Source organism: Brachyhypopomus gauderio, chromosome 6 (genome assembly GCF_052324685.1).
Source record: "Brachyhypopomus gauderio isolate BG-103 chromosome 6, BGAUD_0.2, whole genome shotgun sequence".
Taxonomy (NCBI): Eukaryota; Metazoa; Chordata; class Actinopteri; order Gymnotiformes; family Hypopomidae; genus Brachyhypopomus; species Brachyhypopomus gauderio.
This window is the reverse complement of record NC_135216.1, coordinates 6,520,913-6,543,758: the sequence shown is the minus strand read 5'-3', so window position 1 is coordinate 6,543,758 and position 22,846 is coordinate 6,520,913. Positions and strand designations below refer to the sequence as shown.

Here is a 22,846-nt window from a genome sequence, read left to right as displayed (position 1 = left end):
CCTGCGGGCTTAAAAAGAGCAACGTAATAGGAAACAGGTGCATCAGTACTCTGGTGATTGTGATGATGGGAGTGGTTGCGTGCTCAGATCGGCTGCTGGCCGGGATGCGCGCCCTCCTGTGGCGACCCGGCCCCCTCACCGTGACACTTTCCTTGTGTGTCTCTCAAACAACTCTCAATGTGTAGGTATCTTGAATGACTGTCACCTATTGACTGGAAGGCTTAAATCTTTCTTTGTCTTGCCTGAAGACAATGGTTCCGATCTGTCCTGTCCTTTACTTTCTTTTAAAATACCTATATGGATTTGCCATTAAAAATAAACGAATTTCTTACAATTAAGTGCAATATGTAAGAATGCCTTGACTGAACTGAACCTAGAAAGAAGGGAGTTGATTTTTCCTGTGAACATAGTCTTATCTGATAAGCATTCGCTTTGATCAGTGACACTTTGTGAATCAAATCTTCACATCTTCTTTGATCAAAATGCGATCAGAAATCCAAATTGCAGGTAATTGCAGGATAAAATGTGACTCTTGAAACTCAGGACCCTAAGCTCAAGCATCCAAATGAAAAAGCATCAGACCAAGACTAGTCTACAAATTGTAAATAAATGTGTGAAAGCTAAAATCATTCTTAAAGCAGAGTGAGGCCTGTAACCTAAAATATATTTTCTGATTAATCTGATTATGTGACGGGCAGGGTGAGCGAAATAAAATGGAAGCGATCACGCCTCAGTGTCTCAGGGAAAATGTATGGTTTAATAGAAAAGTGCGCAAACCAAAAACCCGTGACTCGATCCAAATTAAGGATATAATAACCAGCGGTCAACTGGTACAAAGACCAGACATATATACAGGGTTCCCACACCTTGGTTAACATCAAATTCAAGGACCTTTCAATGACTTTCCAGGACCAACTTCCTAAAATTCAAGGACCTGCACCTGGCACCATTTACCTACTGTTTATGGGGTCAAAAAAGGGTCATAAAGATTTTGCATTTGTAAAACAATAGTCACAAATGTACTGAAACTTGCAACTGCGTTTAAACAACTACATGCACGTAAAATCTAACTACATGCACGTAAAATCTATCTCCACAAATGAACTGGGATGTGCTAATGTGGGAAAACATTTCAAATATATAAAAATATATATATATTTAATTTGTAGAAAAAAAATGCATTTGTAAATCCAATGTTGTGAATGTGTGAATCATATGGAATTTGTGAGGTTGTAAATGTGACAGTGAGCATTTTTCAGTGTGGAGGTAAAAATTCTTGCATTCACCTTCTCTGCTGCAGTTGCGAATCTCTTGCTGCAGTTGCGAATTTTGACCCTGTTTTGACGTCTAATAATTGGACCAGCTTTAGCTGGACCAATCAGATTGCGAGGTTGTTTAACCAATCATAACACTGATTTGGTTCTGTCACTCAACTTCGGCGCGCTGTTGGAACACGCCTCCCAATCTCTGTCATGGCGCTTCCAGGCACAAGCACGGACACAATGGAGAGTCAGGTAAGGAGCAATGCTAGATCATGTTTCTGTAGTAAAAAGTTCGTTTTAAAGAAGATAACAGCCAGGCTCTGTGCAGTGGTTTTATTTATACTACTGACTGTTGTGCTAGCTTTGGATAACTGTAGCCAATTAATTAACCGTTGTTAGCTAGCTAGATAAACAGCCTGCAGCAGCAGGGAACATAGCAAGAAAAGTGCATCCCGTGCATCCCGTTTTGCTCCATAGTTTCCCCCCGTTTTTATATCAATGCAGCACAATTATCTTGTGTAATGGCAGACAGACTGTATCTTTTGATTCCTTTTGGTTCTACAGTCTAGCTAGCTAACTAGCTATTTAACTAGGCATTTGCTGAGCTTCGGTCAGCTTATGAAGTAGAAAAAACACCATAGGACACTAGTTTGCCATTATATCAGAACACACAATAATTGTACAGCACCTCTTGCTTTACTAGTAGTTTTTAATTGTCAGTCTTCAACATTGCCCTAATTAGCTGTCATTTATTTTTATTTTTTTGTAATACTATCTAGTGAGTTTTTTGCTTAAAACTGTGTTCATATGATTCCATTCCATAAGTGCAGGCAGTGATCTTTTTCACATTTGTTTTAAAAATCATCACAAGTGCAGTAATGCAGTACTCAGTAAGTTACCACTAGGAATGGTTGTACTAAAGTGCTCATATTTGCCAGGTAATTTAGCCATGGATGTTTAAGCTAAAGGATGTTTTAATAGACAAATATCATGATCTCGTTCCCAGGTGATGATTGGAAGAGAAGTCTTGCTAAGACTACAGGCGAGGTTGGAGCAGGCCCTTCAGAGGCAACCTCTGGATCTAGACTATGTAGAATTTGTGTGTGTCAGTGAGATGACACTCATAAGATCACTTGCTCCTCATGTCACATTCCCCCAAGAGGTACGTAAAATGTAATAAAGTTGCACTAGGTTGAAGATCTTTGGACTGACCACCTGCCCATAGGAATTAGAAATGGTTTTCTTTTTGGAATCAACCTCATTAAAATGGTGTGTAACTCAGAACTCCTGCTGAGAGTCTGTGAATCCCTATACCTACAGAACTGCACTGTGGAAGCAGTGTTCAGACTGCAGGGAAATTGAAATTGTAAAACACATCTGTACAAATCCAATTCTAATCTGGATTCAATTCAGATATGCCCAGAATCGGATTTTGGCTAGCAGTCTGAACATGGTGTAAGCACAACCTAAAAGTGCTTATACATAGCTGATTGATCTGTACATCTCTGATAAGAAATACATGCCTTTGTACTTTGTACTTTTATAGTTAATTTTAATGTTGTATTGATGTTTCATGAGGGTTCTACAATAAGTGTGTTCATTACAGATATTGTGAATATTTCCAAAAGGTACTTGAAGGGCTTCAGAATCTGATTACACTCATCAGCACTGAGCTGGATCAAAGAAGAACCACCATTTTGGTTGATGCAGTTGGTGGTGCAAGATGACGTCCAAAGCTCTGTGTTTCCAAAGACCACCTTGAGCACCTTTTAGAAATGGGTTTGGCTGTCCCAAATATATGTAAATTAATTGGGGTGTCGCAGAAGACGATTCGTCGTCGGATGACTGAATGGAACCTTTCTGTGAGAGACTCCTACAGCCAAGTATCTGATGAGGAGCTGGACATCTTGGTACTAGCTGTCAAAAAAGATTCACCAAATTTAGGTAAATTTAAACTCCTGTCACTTTGTTTTATTAATTATTCAGCTTTATCAGGGTTTTCCAAAGGGCTGCGGTTCAAAATGGCAGTGTTTCAATGTTACACTTTCTCTTACAATATTGTTTGGTGATTGTCACTTTCTCTTAGGTCACAGGATGGTCAAAGGCCACTTGAAGGCCTTGGGTTACAAAGTCCAGTGGACGAGAGTCTGGGACTCGATGCATCGCGTAGATTCAGTTGGGATACTTGAAAGACTGGCAAGTGTTGGATGCGTTGTAAGAAGAACCTACAGCGTCCCCGGTCCTCTTTGTCTTGTGCATGTGGACACCAATCACAAGTTAATTAGGTAAGGAAATGGCATTGTTATTACATTTGATGACTCAAAAAGTGAATTCCAGTTTTTTTCCCTTTTCAAAATTCAGCTGTATTTCAGTTAATTATGTGTAAGTCATTATAAAGAAACTTAAAAACATCAACTTCTTTGTGTTGGTGATTGAAGCAAGTCTGCAACACACACAGTAAACTGCACTGAATGATGTTAAGATGGTAGTCATGCTGCCATGTTTGTATGACATACGTTACTCAATACTGTACTCAGTGTTATGACTCCAGAAACCAGACCATTTCCACAGAAATTACCCATACACATTCTTTTTTTTATTAAATTGTACAACCAGTCACTGTGGTTCACATAATAATTGGTCATACATAGTTCATGCTGTACTTCCATATATAAAAGTGTGTTGATGTTTAACGTGAGCAGTGTCATTAACACTGCCACTTTTATTGTGCAGATATGGCATTGTTTTGTTTGGAGGGATTGACAGGTTTTCAAGAAAGGTAGCGTACCACATACTTGTTTTAAATATGTACAGAGAATTGTTCAGTGTACTTCACTAGCACTGTGTACTGTATTTTGATAATCCTTAGTTCACCTTGGTCTTCAGTCTACAACTGTGTGTTTAGATTGTCTACTTGCAGGCAGCAAACAACAATAAGGCAACCACAGCCTTCAACTTTTTTCTTGGTTCTGTGAGGGAGCATGGTTTGCCATCAAGGTAGTAGCTGTTTTTGTTTTTTTTTATTTTTGTATATACACTTGATTAATTAATTTGCATGTGTGTAAGAAAAATGTGAATCCTTAATTCATAATTATAGTACTTAATTATGTGTGTTGTGTCTGAGAAAGGGTGAGAGGAGACCAAGGTTCTGAGAATGTAGATATCACACGCTACATGTTTGAGACTCGTGGCTGTGGCAGTTTCATTACTGGAAAAAGCGTTCAGAATCAGAGGTAACTTGCAGTTTGCTTAATCATCTGTCAGTCACTTTCAGATATTTCTTCACAATAATTCTGTTCATGAGAATACAGTGCCATTGTTGATGCTGGTGTTACAATTACCCCTGCACTCTCTCCTGGCAGAATAGAACGGCTTTGGCGGGACGTGTGGAACAGTGTGACCAGTATCTACTATGATTTACTCCATTTTCTCGAAGAGAAAGGTGTCCTGGACTTGGCCAACAGTGTACATCTCTTCTGTGTCCAGTATGTTTTCATACCACGAATCCAGGATGACCTTGATGCATTTAAAGCGGGATGGAATGACCACTCACTACGCACTGAACACAATCTTACCCCAAACCAACTGTGGGAAATCGGTCTAATTCCTGATGACCATCCTGACGCTGTTGAGGTTTGTGGATTTTCTCCATTGTTGGTGACTTTATCATAGTAAAATTATTTAAGTAAACACTTTTTTAAACGTGTCTATAGTTAAATCCAAATGTTTTCATTTCAGGATTTCAACTACTTGCCTTTCGAAGACACAGATGTGGATCAAATAGGAATTCAGGTTCCTGAACTGGTGTGTCCTTTGCCCAATGAACACTTAGAAATGCTCAGAGAGATATTTGATCCTGTTGCTCATTCAGCATGCTTTGGGGAGGATATTTACAGGGCAGTGGTACAGTATGTTGAAGGTGTGATTGAATCAAGTTGTTAGTCCCTTGCATTAACAGACTTGCAGCCCATTTTATGATGTGTTTAAGTTTTTTTTACATTTCTTTACACACTTAATCGCACTTGATAGATCTTTGATCTTTAACTGAAGCAGCTGTTTTGAAGAGAAAATGAATAGAAAATAAAATGTGCATTTGAAACAACGCATAATGTCTATTTATTCAATAAAAGTATACAAAATATATATTATTTTACTGCAACAATGTTCCTTTGAACAGCTATGTTATTATCGTAACAGCCAAAAGATTGTAGGGCAGGAGAATACACTGCTCACCTATGTGTAACTAGCTCTGTGAACAAACATAACTGGCAAAATGAACACAAGGCTGTAGATAATCTTCAAAAAACAGTTTAAACCAAGCCAAAGCCTGTGTCACAGGTTGCTACACATGAATTTAGATCTCGACTGAAATCTTTAAAGTTAGTGTAGTGGCCTGGTAGGCGGAGGGACTTGAAACATGTAGATGCCTTCGGGAGACTGCCCTGAACTATCTCCAATTGCATGTCAGAAGATGGGACCTCCCATCCGGTCCAAAACTGGACAAGGCCCTTCAGAGATGATTGAGAAGCTGCAAAAAAAAAAGAAAAACAGTGCAGTGTTCCTTTAATAATGTATAATGCTGCCATCAAGTCGTGCTGGAAATATTGTATTTGCAAGATGTGCGCACATGAACGCCTCCACAAACTTTACCAGTGGGCACTCAGATTTTAAGATAAGCCCTGAGTTTCCCAATTGGGGGCGTGTCAGTAACGAGGTAAACACTTTGAGCTTAGTAGCAATAGTTCTAAGCTGTACATGTTATTCTTGAGTTTATTTTTGAGGGAAACATGCACTAATCTTATTAAGGAATAGTAATGAAGCTAATTAGAAGGACCTAAAAAGTGTTGCATCATGCACATATATTGATTTTACGCACAGATATTTTTAAACAGTTTTTTAAACAACTTGCTTCACATATATATTGGTGGCTTTTTTGTTTTATCACCTGTTGCGATAAACTCGCGAAGATATCCAGCTATGCGGCACCTGGTTTCAACTGGGTAATCTTCATCCTCCTCATCCGTCATTTCCAGGGGCCACAATATCTGGTCAAGGACCATCTATTAGAGACACAACACAAATATTTAATGTGGGGTGGGAATAGAGGATTTCACATCATAAATATGAAACACTCGACACAAACCCTATGATTTAATCTTTCAATAAAAATAAAAAAAAAGTATTGGCATTGAACAAGTGGCCCCTCTGGTTAGAGGGGGTGACCGTCTTAAAAAACTGGCACAACAAGAAACTAGATGGATCATTAGGCTTCAAGCTGACAAATATCCTGGCCTCAATGATGAGGTAGACTTTAAATGTTTTTTATAATTTGTCAATCACTATTTGTTTTGCAGCATTTCTTGTGTCTTTTAGATTTAGGCCGGTTCCACTCTCCCCCTTTTAGTAAGATGGTACGGTCCCGGGAGGAAGGTGCCCTCAGATTGGACATCACAGATGACATCATCTTGTTTGTGCTTTAAAAGCTGTGTGAATTGTGTTACTTGCCATGACTTTACTGCCCTGTTGAAGGTGAATTGGTCACCGAAACCGGTAGGCATTGATACGGCAGGTCCATTTTTCAATAAAGGACCTTTTACTCTACCTTTTTACTCTGGGTGTGTTGCCTGTTACCACTGTTTTCATAGCTGACTCTTATGTCCACGGAGCACCACCCACACATCATTGATGAACACTCTTAGCACCTGAGCACCTGTCCTACTGCTTTGTTGAAAAATAAAAAAACTTTGAATTTATGATCATAGAATTTGATCAAATAGAAGTGTTGTACAATAGGTACATAGGTACAATTTAAGGTACTGTTATTTGTCAATATTTCTCACATGAGGCTTGATTTCAACGTCTCTCTCACGGGGGAACATAAGAGGAATTACATCCTTCCTTTCTGTAAGTAACTACCAAACGCAGGTCTCCTTCAGGCCCCGTCTGAACTGCTTAATCTGTCTTTCTGTTCTTCCCAGGACCTGAGAGGGGAGGAGGGGACAGAATTCAGCTTAGCGAGGTGTTTGCCAAATATTGCTGAACTGTCATATGAATATTCAAACACAGATACAACTATAAATGTTCGTTACAGCATGGTGAAGAAGACGGTTGAAGAGCCATTTGCGGTTGTCAGAGGTCACCCCCGGGAGATCCCACATATCTGCTAGAATCCAGACTGCATCTTTTTCTTCTTCACTTAGGTCTTTGTTACCATCTAACTTTAGAAAGAATACACAACTCAATTATTTTTAGTCATTACTAACAATCATTCCATGTGATATAATAAACAAAAGATTAATGTCCTTCAACATACCAGCTGAATAGTTTGACGACGCTCAAGGTCAGGACAGTCCTCAACTGTGATAGTGGTAATATCTGGAGAGGCCCCAAACAGCACATCAACAACTGCTTCACTTATTCCAGCCAGAGCAGGACCACCATGCAGGAATGAGTGTCCCACCATTCGGCCAGCAATAAGGAAAATATCACTATCTAGAAGAATTTGTGATGTGCAAGGCACAAGGTGATCTGGCTGCCCCTCAAAGAGAAGCATGACATCCGTGTTTCCTGTATGGACCACATCATATCATAATGTTTACACATAATCCTCACATATTACAGTATGGCCACCAGAATAAAAATGGAAACAAGCATCACATACCATAATTCAATCGAAAGCCATGCTGTAGGGTATTCATGGTCAAGCTTATAAAATGTCGGTTCACACCATCTCCAACGGCAGCGTCCCCTGCAAATCAAATTGTAAGTATATATTAATGCTTTTATACACACATTCCTTACATGGGTGTGTGGGGTGCTACAGAGAACCCTAAAAGGTTCTTACAGCTGTCCTCACTAGAACTTAAACCAGTCCACAGGGCCAGACATATTTTAGCTTAAAACATGAGCTGTTTAGGACCTGTTTACACCTGGGACTAACGTACATTTGAAACAACATTATTGAAACAATGTTATTTGTCATAACAGCAATTACACACAACAGAAACAGAGTTTACCTCTCAATGTGCAGTGGAGAGGGCTTGCCCAGTTCACTTTTGGAGCCTTGTAAAATGTCAAAATTGACCTTTCTCTATCCAGCACACTGTCACCAAGATCACGGATAGCAGTAAGTGGACTGGATCTTTCATACTGTTGGAGAATTTGTCTTCGAAAGAGTAGGGCTGCACCCTGTGGGTCTTCTCCCTTTTTCCAGGCTGGTGTAGTGGTAAAGGCAGTGAAAGAAAGACAAAGAAAACATTACATAGTATATATAATTTAAGTAACATTTAAAGTTTATAGCTAATATTCTACTGTGGCATTACAACTAGCAAGATTTTAGTTATACTCAACATAACTAAGCATATCTACTTTGTGAAGGAGTAAAAGTTCTAAAAAAGAAAAGATGTAGCAAGAATGCCAATACTTGCCAGTTCTTGCAATTTCACACAACTTATAATAAATTACATTTATGAGCTCCTACCATTATTGTCTGTAACAATACTTGTAACTGTGGAGTTACTGCTCGTCTCTTGATTCTGATGGGGTACTGCTGTTGCTTCGTCCACGTCATGGTCAGCTGGAGAAGATGGCCTCTCATTGTCAAAGCTTGAAGGGAATACATTAGCATTTTGACAACATAGAAGACATGTTTGACATTACTAATGTAAAGAGTATTTATGTTTTAAAGCATATGTAAAACAAATACCTTTCCCCACATGAACTGGCATGAGCAAACATATCTGGTGGAAACTGAACTCCACAAACAGGACAGGTATCCTAAGAAAAACAATTGTTCATACGCAACAATAAAATGAACTGCCAGCTGCAAAAGACTTAACTTATTATGTATTTGTATATAAAAGTTATAAAAGTACTGTGGTCAAAGTATTGTAAGTAACATTATCTACCAACAATGGGTTTACATTCAGTCAGGTAAACATCTGGACACTCTGTTGAGCGATCTTCCGGTTCTTGACACTCTTGGATTTCTTCATTTTCAGACTCAGACCCCTGATTCAATTTAAGTAATAGAACAATATAAAATTTCACATGTATTCTCAGTGCTTTTCCTTGGCTATAAGATTTTTAAATATTGTTCTCTTTAATATACTTACACCACAATTTTGAACATGTGTAACTAGCAACTGCAATGGCATAGTGGTCCCACATCTTTTGCATTCAGACTTTGGCATTTTAGAAAACTCCCAAGCATCGTGTGGCAGAGGAGCTGTGTCAAGGCGCTCCTGAAGAGGCATTATGTAAAGCACATGTTTTCCGTTGTTGGAACTTGTTTTCAGCATTTTTGCTGTGTAGCCTTGAGACCCCTGTGTCAGTACTGACAGAGTCCTTTGTCCATTACCACCTTCAATATAAGAAAAGGATACTTGGTTAATCCATTATTTTGGTATTATTACTTATTTTGTGTACATACTAGTTAGGGAAACGTTATCTGAATGTTAATATTCAAGAAAGATTCTGCTTGTTCTGCTTGTGTAAAACCAATATTTCCATCAATCTACAGAACAGATAAAAAAGTTTCATTAGGCAGCTTAAACACCTGTCTAATGCACAAACTATTGCAGTGCATTGTTTTAGTTCTACTGCAGTGTTATTAAAACTACTGCATGCCATTGTGGAGAGATAAGATGGCAAGATATAGCTAAAGCTTTCTATTTAGAGTCTCTCTCTTTTAAACTTATAAAATACATTGTTATAGAACTTTCTGCAGCAATTTCAAGTGAATTCAATAAATTGTAACTTATTAAAATACCTGCAATTTCATACCTGTGGCCTTATAAAGGAGCCAGCCTCCTGTAAGGTTAATCATTTTAGGGTATTCGTTGTGCAGTGTTCTGGTAATCTGCAATTGTCAAACAAAAACTGCATGTTATGTTTTATGAAAAATAAGACTACTTAACACAAAAGTAGTCAGGTATTAGTTACATGGCCATATTCAAAATACCTGCAAATACATATTGTACCAGAATGAACTCTATACTGCAATCTATTCTGCACAGCACTACATAGTAGCACTACACAAAATGCACAGTTTGGTTCACACGTTGGTATGAACATAAAAAAAGAAAAGCTTCCTTTTGTTCATTTATTTTAAACAGGGTTGTGCAACTTACAAAATGTTCCATGCACTGTTATATATACCCCCTGGTAATTAATACAGCCTGTACTGCATTAAGCACTGAAATGTAAATGAAACTGAAATGTTTTTGACATTTTTATTTAGTCTGGAATGCAGCTCTTATGTTTACTCTTGTAAAATACAATACAAAAAGTTGTGTCTAATAAGAAAAGTGCATTTGCTGAGGAAAATTCAACTGTAGGTGTGTTACTAATAGACACTTATAATAATATAAGTCAAGAGCACAAACATTTGCTCTCTATTACTTTCTATGGGAAACAATATCATTTAATCACAATTGTTAGAAAAAACTGATCAAAAAGCTGTATACATTGCCTACTGCAATCACACCAACCAAAAATAAAATAAATTGATAGATTATGTGCCTGCAGCACATAATAAAAATGTTGGGCCAGGACCATGTTATCAACATTGTTAAATCATGTTTTACATCGCATTTATTTGTTTAATTACCGTTCCATATCACGCTGAACACTGGATGTGGACGCAGGACGTGAAGTAGTACTTGGACCATGGGTTAAAGCAAGAAATTTTCATTTGACTGAAAATTTTTCCTGGCAAAAGACAATGCTAGCAATTACTGAAAATTTGGTGTAGTTGGGACACGACCTCTTTTGCCTAATTCTACACAATAAACACATTTATAAAGTATATTTATCTAAACAGCCTGTGTAAGGAGAGAAGAGAGAATCTATGAAGCGACAAAATGCAACACCTGAGCAATAAATGTACATAAATCTGGGGGTCCTCTTCAGAAAACTATTTAAAGATCAAGTCAAATTTAGTGAATCCTGGTGAGTTTTAAAAGGTATGAAGCTCTCTTGTTTTTATCAAATTCACTATTCACAAAAACATAAGCCGTAAGATTACCTGCTTTAAGTAGGTATGTTACAAAAAAATTACACTGGATAGAGCTTTTAAATACAAACAGAACAAAACCATCCATGTTAAGCCTGGTTTAAGCCATTATATTTGACGCGGCGCATGCGGGGGGCGCGGGCGGCGCGTGCGCCGAAAATGACGTAATCGCGGTGGCTCCACCCGTGCGCGAGAGCCTCGCGTGCTGGTGATTCGCAAGGTCGTGCACCTCTCGAATTTTGTAACTTCGCACGCGCCGCGCCTCAGCACAATGAACAAAGTCATGTTTGCAGGGTTCATACACCTTAATAAGGTGGAATTAAAGCACTTGCACGTCACTTTCAAGGTCCATTTCAACACGTTTTCAATGTTACATTTAATTAAGTTAAATATTTATACATATACTCGAAATGATTCGAAATAATTCGCTTTTTATCACATTTTTTAATGGTTGTTTATTTTCAAAACACCCAATCTTAATGTCTTCACGTTCTCTCATGTTTCCTGGAATTACAAGAGGCTCGTATTTGTTAACGTAATGCAAGAAAACTGTTCAGTCAGACAGATATTTGTTGTGAAACGAAGTAGTTACAATTTCAACATTTTAAAGTACTTTAGCCTAAATTCCAGCACTTTTCAAACCTGGAACACATAGCAACATTAAAATTCTCCTGTTTTTGAGCGGTGTTTCTTTATACTACCACATATCGTTTCGGACAAGACTGCTCCGCCGTTCGCGCAAGTTTGCACGAGGTGTACAGAGTCGCGCGCTACGGTCACGCAGGAGGGAGGTCACTTTTCTACATAATGTCCGTAAATCTGAAGGCGGAATGACCCGCAAGTCAATCAAATGACACCGCCGTCATCCATCCAGCGCTGATGAGCGCCAGTGAGAATCATATTTCGGCCACAAAAGATAGCACGCACGCGCGTGTGGTTTATTATGATTTGACGGATTTTTTCCCCAAAAAAATCAAATGACGGAAATCCGTCGTAGTGACGGAGAACTTTAACCCATGACTTGGACCCTGCACTCCTGAGTGGGCATTTGACACCAGGCTGACAAAACTCCGGACTGCTCTTTCAATCATGGAGTTCTGTTCATGTGTACCAAAAACACAATATTAAACTAACTAGCAATGCCAATATTACAACACTTATGTAAAAGCACACTTCAAATAATTGCAGGGGATCATCCTGTAAATGAGTATTTTCATACATTTTCTGAATTTCCTGAAGTCAGTTAAATGAAAGATGTGTTGATCATGCTAACTACTAGTAAAAACATCCTTTAGCTTAAACATCCATGGCTAAATTCAATGTAGTGTCCTATGGTGTTTTTTCTACTTCATAAGCTGACCGAAGCTCAGCAAATGCCTAGTTAAATAGCTAGTTAGCTAGCTAGACTGTAGAACCAAAAGCAATCAAAAGATACAGTCTGTCTGCCATTACACAAGATAATTGTGCTGCATTGATATAAAAACGGGGGGAAACTATGGAGCAAAACCAACGGGATGCACTTTTCTTGCTATGTTCCCTGCTGCTGCAGGCTGTTTATCTAGCTAGCTAACGACGGTTAATTAATTGGCTACAGTTATCCAAAGCTAGCATACGGAGCCCCGTAAGGGTCACTGGCGAAAAAAAAATTTGAAGAGCAAAATCCGTACGCACGGATTTATAAACCGTACGTACGGATTACTAAACCGTACGCACGGATTACTAAACCGTACGCACGGATTACCAAACCGTACGCACGGATTACCAAACCGTACGCACGGATTACTAAACCGTACGCACGGATTACTAAACCGTACGCACGGATTTATAAACCGTACGCACGGATTTATAAACCGTACGCACGGTTTACTAAACCGTACGCACGGATTACTAAACCGTACGCACGGATTTATAAAACGTGTGTACAGATTTTGCTTTCTCCGGGCCTCCGTAGCTTTCTCCCTAGTAACCCCTCCAGGGCTCCGTAGGTTTTAGACTACTCAGCCCATGTCCAGGTCTTATATGTCACGGTTTGCCTGCTTGTGTCTGGGTGTTTTCAGCCTCGAGCCTGCAGCGCTGCAGTGCTCCAGCGTGCGCGCGGTATTGTGTCCGCTGTGCACCGCGCGAACGTCTCGTGACGAAGTATCAGTCGCGCGACATAATACGCTCACATCACCGAGGCTCAGGGGCGATTTTAGGATCTGGTCTTTAGGGGTGCCCAGCCCCCAGTGCTCACAGAGGCACAATACCAAAGTATTGCGCAGGTGCAGAGCAAGGTTTTTGCATAATATAATATTTAAAAAATGTGTTGAGCCAGGGGGTGCTGAGCAACTTCACGGTGGTGCTCTAGCACCACTAAAAATACCCTAGCCTCGCCCCTGCCGAGGCTATCTCCACACAAAACCAAAAAACCTCACAATTTACCACAAAACTAAGTAGGGTCGTTATTATTACAAGGTTTATTACAAGATTTTAAATAGGAACAATATTCCATTTGTTCACGTCGCTTTAATGGGTATAGCGGTGAAATTACAATAATCAAACAGGTTAACAACGTCTCTCTGAATGCTGTAAGGCATCACTTCAACATGTTATACACTTCCTGTTTTCCCGTGTCACAGTATAACGTAACGTAGTGCAAAATTCTCTAGATTTAAAAAACATTAGCGAATATAAGATCTCGATGAATGTTACAGTACAATCCAAACGTGGTCTATTTAAAATGAACTAAATCAAAAATGAGAATGGAATTCTTTGAAAACTAAAAACACAGAAATGCTGTTCTAGAACACAAATAATCGGAAGAAATACCAGCACACAACATGGCATATTGAGCAGTGGGCAGATAGGTGAACGCATTTAAAGGTGCAGTTTCAGAGGATTATTGAAAGCCTTATTGATGGTGGGCCAGAGAAATAACAAATGCATCATGAAGAACAGGTCACTCCCTAAGAGAGGAACCTGATTTTAGCCTGATCCAACATCATTTTATACCTCAAATCTAACTGGAAACACGGCATATTGAGTAGTTAAGCGCACAGAGAGCGCACTGAAATGGTTCAGAGGGGCAATTTCAGAGGTGTGCTGTATGCCTATAAGGCGTTGGGCCAGACAAATAACACATGCATCATAAGAGAAACCTGTTTTTGGCCTAGCCCAGAATCATTTTAGCCCTCAAATCTAACTGGAAACATGACATATTGAGTAGTAAAGCACACAGGTGAAATGGTTCACAGGTTCAAGTTCAGAGGCCTGCTGTATGCCTGTAATGTCTTGGGCCAGGCAAAACTCAATTGCATCATACATGACTAGTTCCTATATGTATGAGGAACCTGTTTTTAGCCTGGCCCAGAATCATTTTATGCCTCAAATCTAACTGGAAACATGGCATATTGACTATTTAAGCGCACAGGTGAAATGGTTCATAAGGTGGATTTCAGAGGCTTGCTGTATGCATGTAAGGGATGCATGCATCTAACCAGAGGGGCCACTTGTTCAATGCCAATACTTTTTTTTTATTTTTATTGAAAGATTAAATCATAGGGTTTGTGTCGAGTGTTTCATATTTATGATGTGAAATCCTCTATTCCCACCCCACATTAAATATTTGTGTTGTGTCTCTAATAGATGGTCCTTGACCAGATATTGTGGCCCCTGGAAATGACGGATGAGGAGGATGAAGATTACCCAGTTGAAACCAGGTGCCGCATAGCTGGATATCTTCGCGAGTTTATCGCAACAGGTGATAAAACAAAAAAGCCACCAATATATATGTGAAGCAAGTTGTTTAAAAAACTGTTTAAAAATATCTGTGCGTAAAATCAATATATGTGCATGATGCAACACTTTTTAGGTCCTTCTAATTAGCTTCATTACTATTCCTTAATAAGATTAGTGCATGTTTCCCTCAAAAATAAACTCAAGAATAACATGTACAGCTTAGAACTATTGCTACTAAGCTCAAAGTGTTTACCTCGTTACTGACACGCCCCCAATTGGGAAACTCAGGGCTTATCTTAAAATCTGAGTGCCCACTGGTAAAGTTTGTGGAGGCGTTCATGTGCGCACATCTTGCAAATACAATATTTCCAGCACGACTTGATGGCAGCATTATACATTATTAAAGGAACACTGCACTGTTTTTCTTTTTTTTTTTGCAGCTTCTCAATCATCTCTGAAGGGCCTTGTCCAGTTTTGGACCGGATGGGAGGTCCCATCTTCTGACATGCAATTGGAGATAGTTCAGGGCAGTCTCCCGAAGGCATCTACATGTTTCAAGTCCCTCCGCCTACCAGGCCACTACACTAACTTTAAAGATTTCAGTCGAGATCTAAATTCATGTGTAGCAACCTGTGACACAGGCTTTGGCTTGGTTTAAACTGTTTTTTGAAGATTATCTACAGCCTTGTGTTCATTTTGCCAGTTATGTTTGTTCACAGAGCTAGTTACACATAGGTGAGCAGTGTATTCTCCTGCCCTACAATCTTTTGGCTGTTACGATAATAACATAGCTGTTCAAAGGAACATTGTTGCAGTAAAATAATATATATTTTGTATACTTTTATTGAATAAATAGACATTATGCGTTGTTTCAAATGCACATTTTATTTTCTATTCATTTTCTCTTCAAAACAGCTGCTTCAGTTAAAGATCAAAGATCTATCAAGTGCGATTAAGTGTGTAAAGAAATGTAAAAAAAACTTAAACACATCATAAAATGGGCTGCAAGTCTGTTAATGCAAGGGACTAACAACTTGATTCAATCACACCTTCAACATACTGTACCACTGCCCTGTAAATATCCTCCCCAAAGCATGCTGAATGAGCAACAGGATCAAATATCTCTCTGAGCATTTCTAAGTGTTCATTGGGCAAAGGACACACCAGTTCAGGAACCTGAATTCCTATTTGATCCACATCTGTGTCTTCGAAAGGCAAGTAGTTGAAATCCTGAAATGAAAACATTTGGATTTAACTATAGACACGTTTAAAAAAGTGTTTACTTAAATAATTTTACTATGATAAAGTCACCAACAATGGAGAAAATCCACAAACCTCAACAGCGTCAGGATGGTCATCAGGAATTAGACCGATTTCCCACAGTTGGTTTGGGGTAAGATTGTGTTCAGTGCGTAGTGAGTGGTCATTCCATCCCGCTTTAAATGCATCAAGGTCATCCTGGATTCGTGGTATGAAAACATACTGGACACAGAAGAGATGTACACTGTTGGCCAAGTCCAGGACACCTTTCTCTTCGAGAAAATGGAGTAAATCATAGTAGATACTGGTCACACTGTTCCACACGTCCCGCCAAAGCCGTTCTATTCTGCCAGGAGAGAGTGCAGGGGTAATTGTAACACCAGCATCAACAAAGGCACTGTATTCTCATGAACAGAATTATTGTGAAGAAATATCTGAAAGTGACTGACAGATGATTAAGCAAACTGCAAGTTACCTCTGATTCTGAACGCTTTTTCCAGTAATGAAACTGCCACAGCCACGAGTCTCAAACATGTAGCGTGTGATATCTACATTCTCAGAACCTTGGTCTCCTCTCACCCTTTCTCAGACACAACACACATAATTAAGTACTATAATTATGAATTAAGGATTCACATTTTTCTTACACACATGCAAATTAATTAATCAAGTGTATATACAAAAATAAAAAAAAACAAAAACAGCTACTACCTTGATGGCAAACCATGCTCCCTCACAGAACCAAGAAAAAAGTTGAAGGCTGTGGTTGCCTTATTGTTGTTTGCTGCCTGCAAGTAGACAATCTAAACACACAGTTGTAGACTGAAGACCAAGGTGAACTAAGGATTATCAAAATACAGTACACAGTGCTAGTGAAGTACACTGAACAATTCTCTGTACATATTTAAAACAAGTATGTGGTACGCTACCTTTCTTGAAAACCTGTCAATCCCTCCAAACAAAACAATGCCATATCTGCACAATAAAAGTGGCAGTGTTAATGACACTGCTCACGTTAAACATCAACACACTTTTATATATGGAAGTACAGCATGAACTATGTATGACCAATTATTATGTGAACCACAGTGACTGGTTGTACAATTTAATAAAAAAAAGAATGTGTATGGGTAATTTCTGTGGAAATGGTCTGGTTTCTGGAGTCATAACACTGAGTACAGTATTGAGTAACGTATGTCATACAAACATGGCAGCATGACTACCATCTTAACATCATTCAGTGCAGTTTACTGTGTGTGTTGCAGACTTGCTTCAATCACCAACACAAAGAAGTTGATGTTTTTAAGTTTCTTTATAATGACTTACACATAATTAACTGAAATACAGCTGAATTTTGAAAAGGGAAAAAAAACTGGAATTCACTTTTTGAGTCATCAAATGTAATAACAATGCCATTTCCTTACCTAATTAACTTGTGATTGGTGTCCACATGCACAAGACAAAGAGGACCGGGGACGCTGTAGGTTCTTCTTACAACGCATCCAACACTTGCCAGTCTTTCAAGTATCCCAACTGAATCTACGCGATGCATCGAGTCCCAGACTCTCGTCCACTGGACTTTGTAACCCAAGGCCTTCAAGTGGCCTTTGACCATCCTGTGACCTAAGAGAAAGTGACAATCACCAAACAATATTGTAAGAGAAAGTGTAACATTGAAACACTGCCATTTTGAACCGCAGCCCTTTGGAAAACCCTGATAAAGCTGAATAATTAATAAAACAAAGTGACAGGAGTTTAAATTTACCTAAATTTGGTGAATCTTTTTTGACAGCTAGTACCAAGATGTCCAGCTCCTCATCAGATACTTGGCTGTAGGAGTCTCTCACAGAAAGGTTCCATTCAGTCATCCGACGACGAATCGTCTTCTGCGACACCCCAATTAATTTACATATATTTGGGACAGCCAAACCCATTTCTAAAAGGTGCTCAAGGTGGTCTTTGGAAACACAGAGCTTTGGACGTCATCTTGCACCACCAACTGCATCAACCAAAATGGTGGTTCTTCTTTGATCCAGCTCAGTGCTGATGAGTGTAATCAGATTCTGAAGCCCTTCAAGTACCTTTTGGAAATATTCACAATATCTGTAATGAACACACTTATTGTAGAACCCTCATGAAACATCAATACAACATTAAAATTAACTATAAAAGTACAAAGTACAAAGGCATGTATTTCTTATCAGAGATGTACAGATCAATCAGCTATGTATAAGCACTTTTAGGTTGTGCTTACACCATGTTCAGACTGCTAGCCAAAATCCGATTCTGGGCATATCTGAATTGAATCCAGATTAGAATTGGATTTGTACAGATGTGTTTTACAATTTCAATTTCCCTGCAGTCTGAACACTGCTTCCACAGTGCAGTTCTGTAGGTATAGGGATTCACAGACTCTCAGCAGGAGTTCTGAGTTACACACCATTTTAATGAGGTTGATTCCAAAAAGAAAACCATTTCTAATTCCTATGGGCAGGTGGTCAGTCCAAAGATCTTCAACCTAGTGCAACTTTATTACATTTTACGTACCTCTTGGGGGAATGTGACATGAGGAGCAAGTGATCTTATGAGTGTCATCTCACTGACACACACAAATTCTACATAGTCTAGATCCAGAGGTTGCCTCTGAAGGGCCTGCTCCAACCTCGCCTGTAGTCTTAGCAAGACTTCTCTTCCAATCATCACCTGGGAACGAGATCATGATATTTGTCTATTAAAACATCCTTTAGCTTAAACATCCATGGCTAAATTACCTGGCAAATATGAGCACTTTAGTACAACCATTCCTAGTGGTAACTTACTGAGTACTGCATTACTGCACTTGTGATGATTTTTAAAACAAATGTGAAAAAGATCACTGCCTGCACTTATGGAATGGAATCATATGAACACAGTTTTAAGCAAAAAACTCACTAGATAGTATTACAAAAAAATAAAAATAAATGACAGCTAATTAGGGCAATGTTGAAGACTGACAATTAAAAACTACTAGTAAAGCAAGAGGTGCTGTACAATTATTGTGTGTTCTGATATAATGGCAAACTAGTGTCCTATGGTGTTTTTTCTACTTCATAAGCTGACCGAAGCTCAGCAAATGCCTAGTTAAATAGCTAGTTAGCTAGCTAGACTGTAGAACCAAAAGGAATCAAAAGATACAGTCTGTCTGCCATTACACAAGATAATTGTGCTGCATTGATATAAAAACGGGGGGAAACTATGGAGCAAAACGGGATGCACGGGATGCACTTTTCTTGCTATGTTCCCTGCTGCTGCAGGCTGTTTATCTAGCTAGCTAACAACGGTTAATTAATTGGCTACAGTTATCCAAAGCTAGCACAACAGTCAGTAGTATAAATAAAACCACTGCACAGAGCCTGCCTGTTATCTTCTTTAAAACGAACTTTTTACTACAGAAACATGATCTAGCATTGCTCCTTACCTGACTCTCCATTGTGTCCGTGCTTGTGCCTGGAAGCGCCATGACAGAGATTGGGAGGCGTGTTCCAACAGCGCGCCGAAGTTGAGTGACAGAACCAAATCAGTGTTATGATTGGTTAAACAACCTCGCAATCTGATTGGTCCAGCTAAAGCTTTCCTATTGGTCCAATTATTAGACGTCAAAACAGGGTCAAAATTCGCAACTGCAGCAAGAGATTCGCAACTGCAGCAGAGAAGGTGAATGCAAGAATTTTTACCTCCCGGAGCTGACCCCTGTCTTTTGCTAGGGGCCACCCCAGCCTCCTGGGGAGTCAGCCCCAGCCGGGGCCTCCCTTTACGAGGTGGACTCCTCCACCCAACCCAGGAGCGCCAGAGACTGAGGCCCAGAGCACCCCTATCGCAGGCTGGGGAACAGCCCCAAGGGCCTACTGGTCACCCCGAGCAGGAGGGAGGATCTCCATTTTCAGCAGGAGCTCTTCAGACCGGAGCCCCATGGTCCCCAAACATCCGGGGGCCCCAACCCTCTAGGGAAGGGCTCTTTAAGACCGGGCTCCGGTCACCCCACAACATAAGGGGGCTCCTGCCAGGTGGAGACCCCCACAAGGTCCAGGAACACCACGATCCACCACCAGGGAGAAGCACCTGCACAGAAAACACAAACGCACACACACACACCAACACAAAACACACACGTGCACTACCCTGATCCCCCCTACAATACCTGGTCAGGGCCTCTGTCAGGAGCGACGCCCTCCGTGCCACTCCCCGTGACACGGGACCACAGCTGCCCCCCCCCCCACACACACATTTAAGGGGAGGAGCATGCGTGGAATTATGAGCAACAATTCACAAGCATGCTAGGACACAACGAACACGCTAGACAACGAAAGACTAGACAAACAAAAGAAAAACCGTGTACAAGCAACGAACGAAATGACACCCACACATGCGTGCTCGGTACAATAGTGACGCGCCACTCAGGTTCACAGTCGCTCCCCCACATAAAACACAAGACGAAAGGGGAGCGAGGCGACAGCGACGAGCAGCACCAACTACACACACAAAACACTTAACATTAGAGGTGTGCCCAAAAATCGATTTATATATCAAAAATCGATTATCATTTACTATGATTCAGAATCGATTTTAAATGTCCCAAAATGTCGTGGTGAAGTCTCACGTTACGTCAGTGGTTCCCAAACTTTTTCTGCCGTGCCCCCCTTTAGTAGATGAGAATATTTTTGCGCCCCCCCTACACACCCCCCCCCCCCCCATATTGACACGTGACACATGTTTTACTTCCAAGCTCCACTGCCATTTATTTATACATTCATATAAAACTGCAACTACTTATAGAAAAAAACTAAAATAAAGTGATTGTACTTAAGTCATTGTTAAACATATTTGCAACTAATTGCTTCCTTGCACAAAAAAATAATTATAAAACAGCTTCTCCTGGAGAAAAAACCTAAAACCTGAACATTTGCTCTGCAAAAATGACACATTTAATCCTCACATCTCTTCAATGACTGGTATGAGCATGCTTTGTGCTGCAGATCTTCTGAAAACGGGGTTGCAGCTGTGAGACTGCCACTCTTAGTTCATTTTCAATGTCCAGCTTTGATCTGTATTTTGTCTTGATTGAGGCCACTGCAGAAAAACCTCTCTCACATAGGTAGGATGTGGCAAAAGGAAGGAGTGTGGCCACAGCTCTGCCTCCTAGCAGTGGATAAAGCTTCTCCACGCCAATCCAAAATGCAGGTAGTGCCTTAGAGTTAAACTGTAACCTCATTGTTGAATCAGAGGTGACATCAATAAACTGTTCCTCTTCTGCAGTGCTGAAGTCAGCAGGTGGGGTGGCACTGAAGGGGTCCCTGATCCAGTCATATTGTTTAGAATCCTGCCCTGGGAAATAAGTCTGGAAATTCTTTTGTAGGGCAGAGATGTGAGCTGTCATGCATGGGATCATTGTGTTATGAAGCTTGTTGACCTCAATGAAAGATTTGAGGTTCGCAAATGAATCTATATTTCCTTCATGGTCGCGTTTTAATGTAGTTTACTGTGGCTATAACATCCGCCAAAACATCGTTCAGCTCAGGACTCATCTGTTTAGATGCCAGCGCTTCTCTGTGTATCAGTGTCCACTGCACACTGGGGGAAACGCGCTTGATGAGCGCTTGCAGTCCGCTTCGTTTCCCAGCCATTGCCTGAGCCCCATCTGTGCAGATCCCCACACAGTTCTCCCATTTCAGATCAGCATCTTTTACGTACGTGTCAATAACTTTAAACAGTTCTTCTGCAGTGGCTCTGGTAGAAATTTGTTTGCAGAAAAGCAGATCTTCCCTCAAATCATCGTCATCAGCGAATCTGATGTATGTTCTGAGTAAGCAGTCTTTATTACTGTCTGTCGCTTCGTCCATCTGCAGAGCGAAGCGGCGGCTTTCTTGAACCTTCTCAATAAGCTGCTCCTCTATGTCCTTCGACATATCAAAAATACGCCTCGCGATAGTATTGTTTGATAAAGGAATTGTAGATGGCTAGCTGTTGCTTCATCAAACATAGCTGAAACCATATCAATAGCAGCAGGTAGTATTAACTCCTCGGCTATAGTGTGTGGCTTTTTGCACTGAGCCACTCTGTAAGCCACTTTATAGGAGGCGAGTTGAGCGTTTGCTGGTACAGAAGCAGCTTTAATAAAGCGACACTGTTGTGCACGACAGTTTGTAAGTTTTTTTCTAAAGAACTCAACTGGTTTGTCTTTGTGCTCGGGGTGATTTGTCTCCAAGTGCCGTTTTAATTTGTTCGGTTTTAGACTATCAGAAGCCAATATTTTCAAGCACAGAACACACTGAGGTCTCTCTTCATTACCCACACTTGTACTAGTGAAGCCGAGGGCGAGATATGCCTCATCATATTTTCTTTGCTTCCCTTTGGAAGTTGTAGCTTGAGAAAAGTCATCTGCTGCACGTTTACCTTTCACAAACCTGTCCATCTTTTGCTAGCAGAGCTTCAACATACGTAGCTGATTTGCCTTTCTGCGCCCCCCCTGCAATACCTCCGCGCCCCACCTAGGGGGCGCACCCCCCACTTTGGGAACCACTGCGTTACGTAATTACAAAATTACGCGAGACTTTAC

General features: G+C 40.2%; 2 protein-coding genes across 4 annotated transcripts; one reads left to right on the top strand and one right to left on the bottom strand.

Moving 5' to 3' along the window:
• Positions 1-1,230: 1,230 nt before the first annotated feature.
• LOC143516619 (uncharacterized) lies at positions 1,231-5,375 on the top strand. 3 transcript variants are annotated; one of them, XM_077008330.1, is made up of 9 exons: positions 1,231-1,514; positions 2,269-2,424; positions 2,891-3,206; positions 3,349-3,547; positions 3,996-4,041; positions 4,183-4,259; positions 4,391-4,495; positions 4,625-4,895; positions 5,001-5,375. In XM_077008330.1, the coding sequence occupies exons 3-9, from the start codon at positions 3,038-3,040 to the stop codon at positions 5,202-5,204; spliced, it is 1,071 nt and encodes a 356-aa protein (XP_076864445.1). In that variant the 5' UTR covers positions 1,231-1,514; positions 2,269-2,424; positions 2,891-3,037; the 3' UTR covers positions 5,205-5,375. The 3 variants fall into 3 exon arrangements, with proteins under 3 accessions (XP_076864445.1, XP_076864443.1, XP_076864444.1); XM_077008328.1 differs by having other exon boundaries at positions 1,232-1,514; positions 4,168-4,259; positions 5,001-5,374; XM_077008329.1 differs by lacking the exon at positions 1,231-1,514 and having other exon boundaries at positions 1,558-2,424; positions 4,168-4,259; positions 5,001-5,374.
• On the bottom strand, positions 5,354-20,941 carry LOC143516617 (uncharacterized). The gene is made up of 22 exons (XM_077008327.1): positions 19,968-20,941; positions 19,712-19,867; positions 18,802-18,957; positions 18,020-18,335; positions 17,679-17,877; positions 17,184-17,229; positions 16,966-17,042; positions 16,730-16,834; positions 16,330-16,600; positions 16,159-16,224; positions 10,047-10,122; positions 9,377-9,624; positions 9,174-9,272; positions 8,968-9,038; positions 8,743-8,867; positions 8,279-8,476; positions 7,924-8,010; positions 7,576-7,829; positions 7,352-7,480; positions 7,103-7,243; positions 6,208-6,322; positions 5,354-5,790 (listed from the first exon to the last, which is right to left on the bottom strand). The coding sequence occupies exons 4-20, from the start codon at positions 18,186-18,188 to the stop codon at positions 7,175-7,177; spliced, it is 2,289 nt and encodes a 762-aa protein (XP_076864442.1). The 5' UTR covers positions 18,189-18,335; positions 18,802-18,957; positions 19,712-19,867; positions 19,968-20,941; the 3' UTR covers positions 5,354-5,790; positions 6,208-6,322; positions 7,103-7,174.
• Between the last annotated feature and the right edge of the window lie 1,905 nt (positions 20,942-22,846).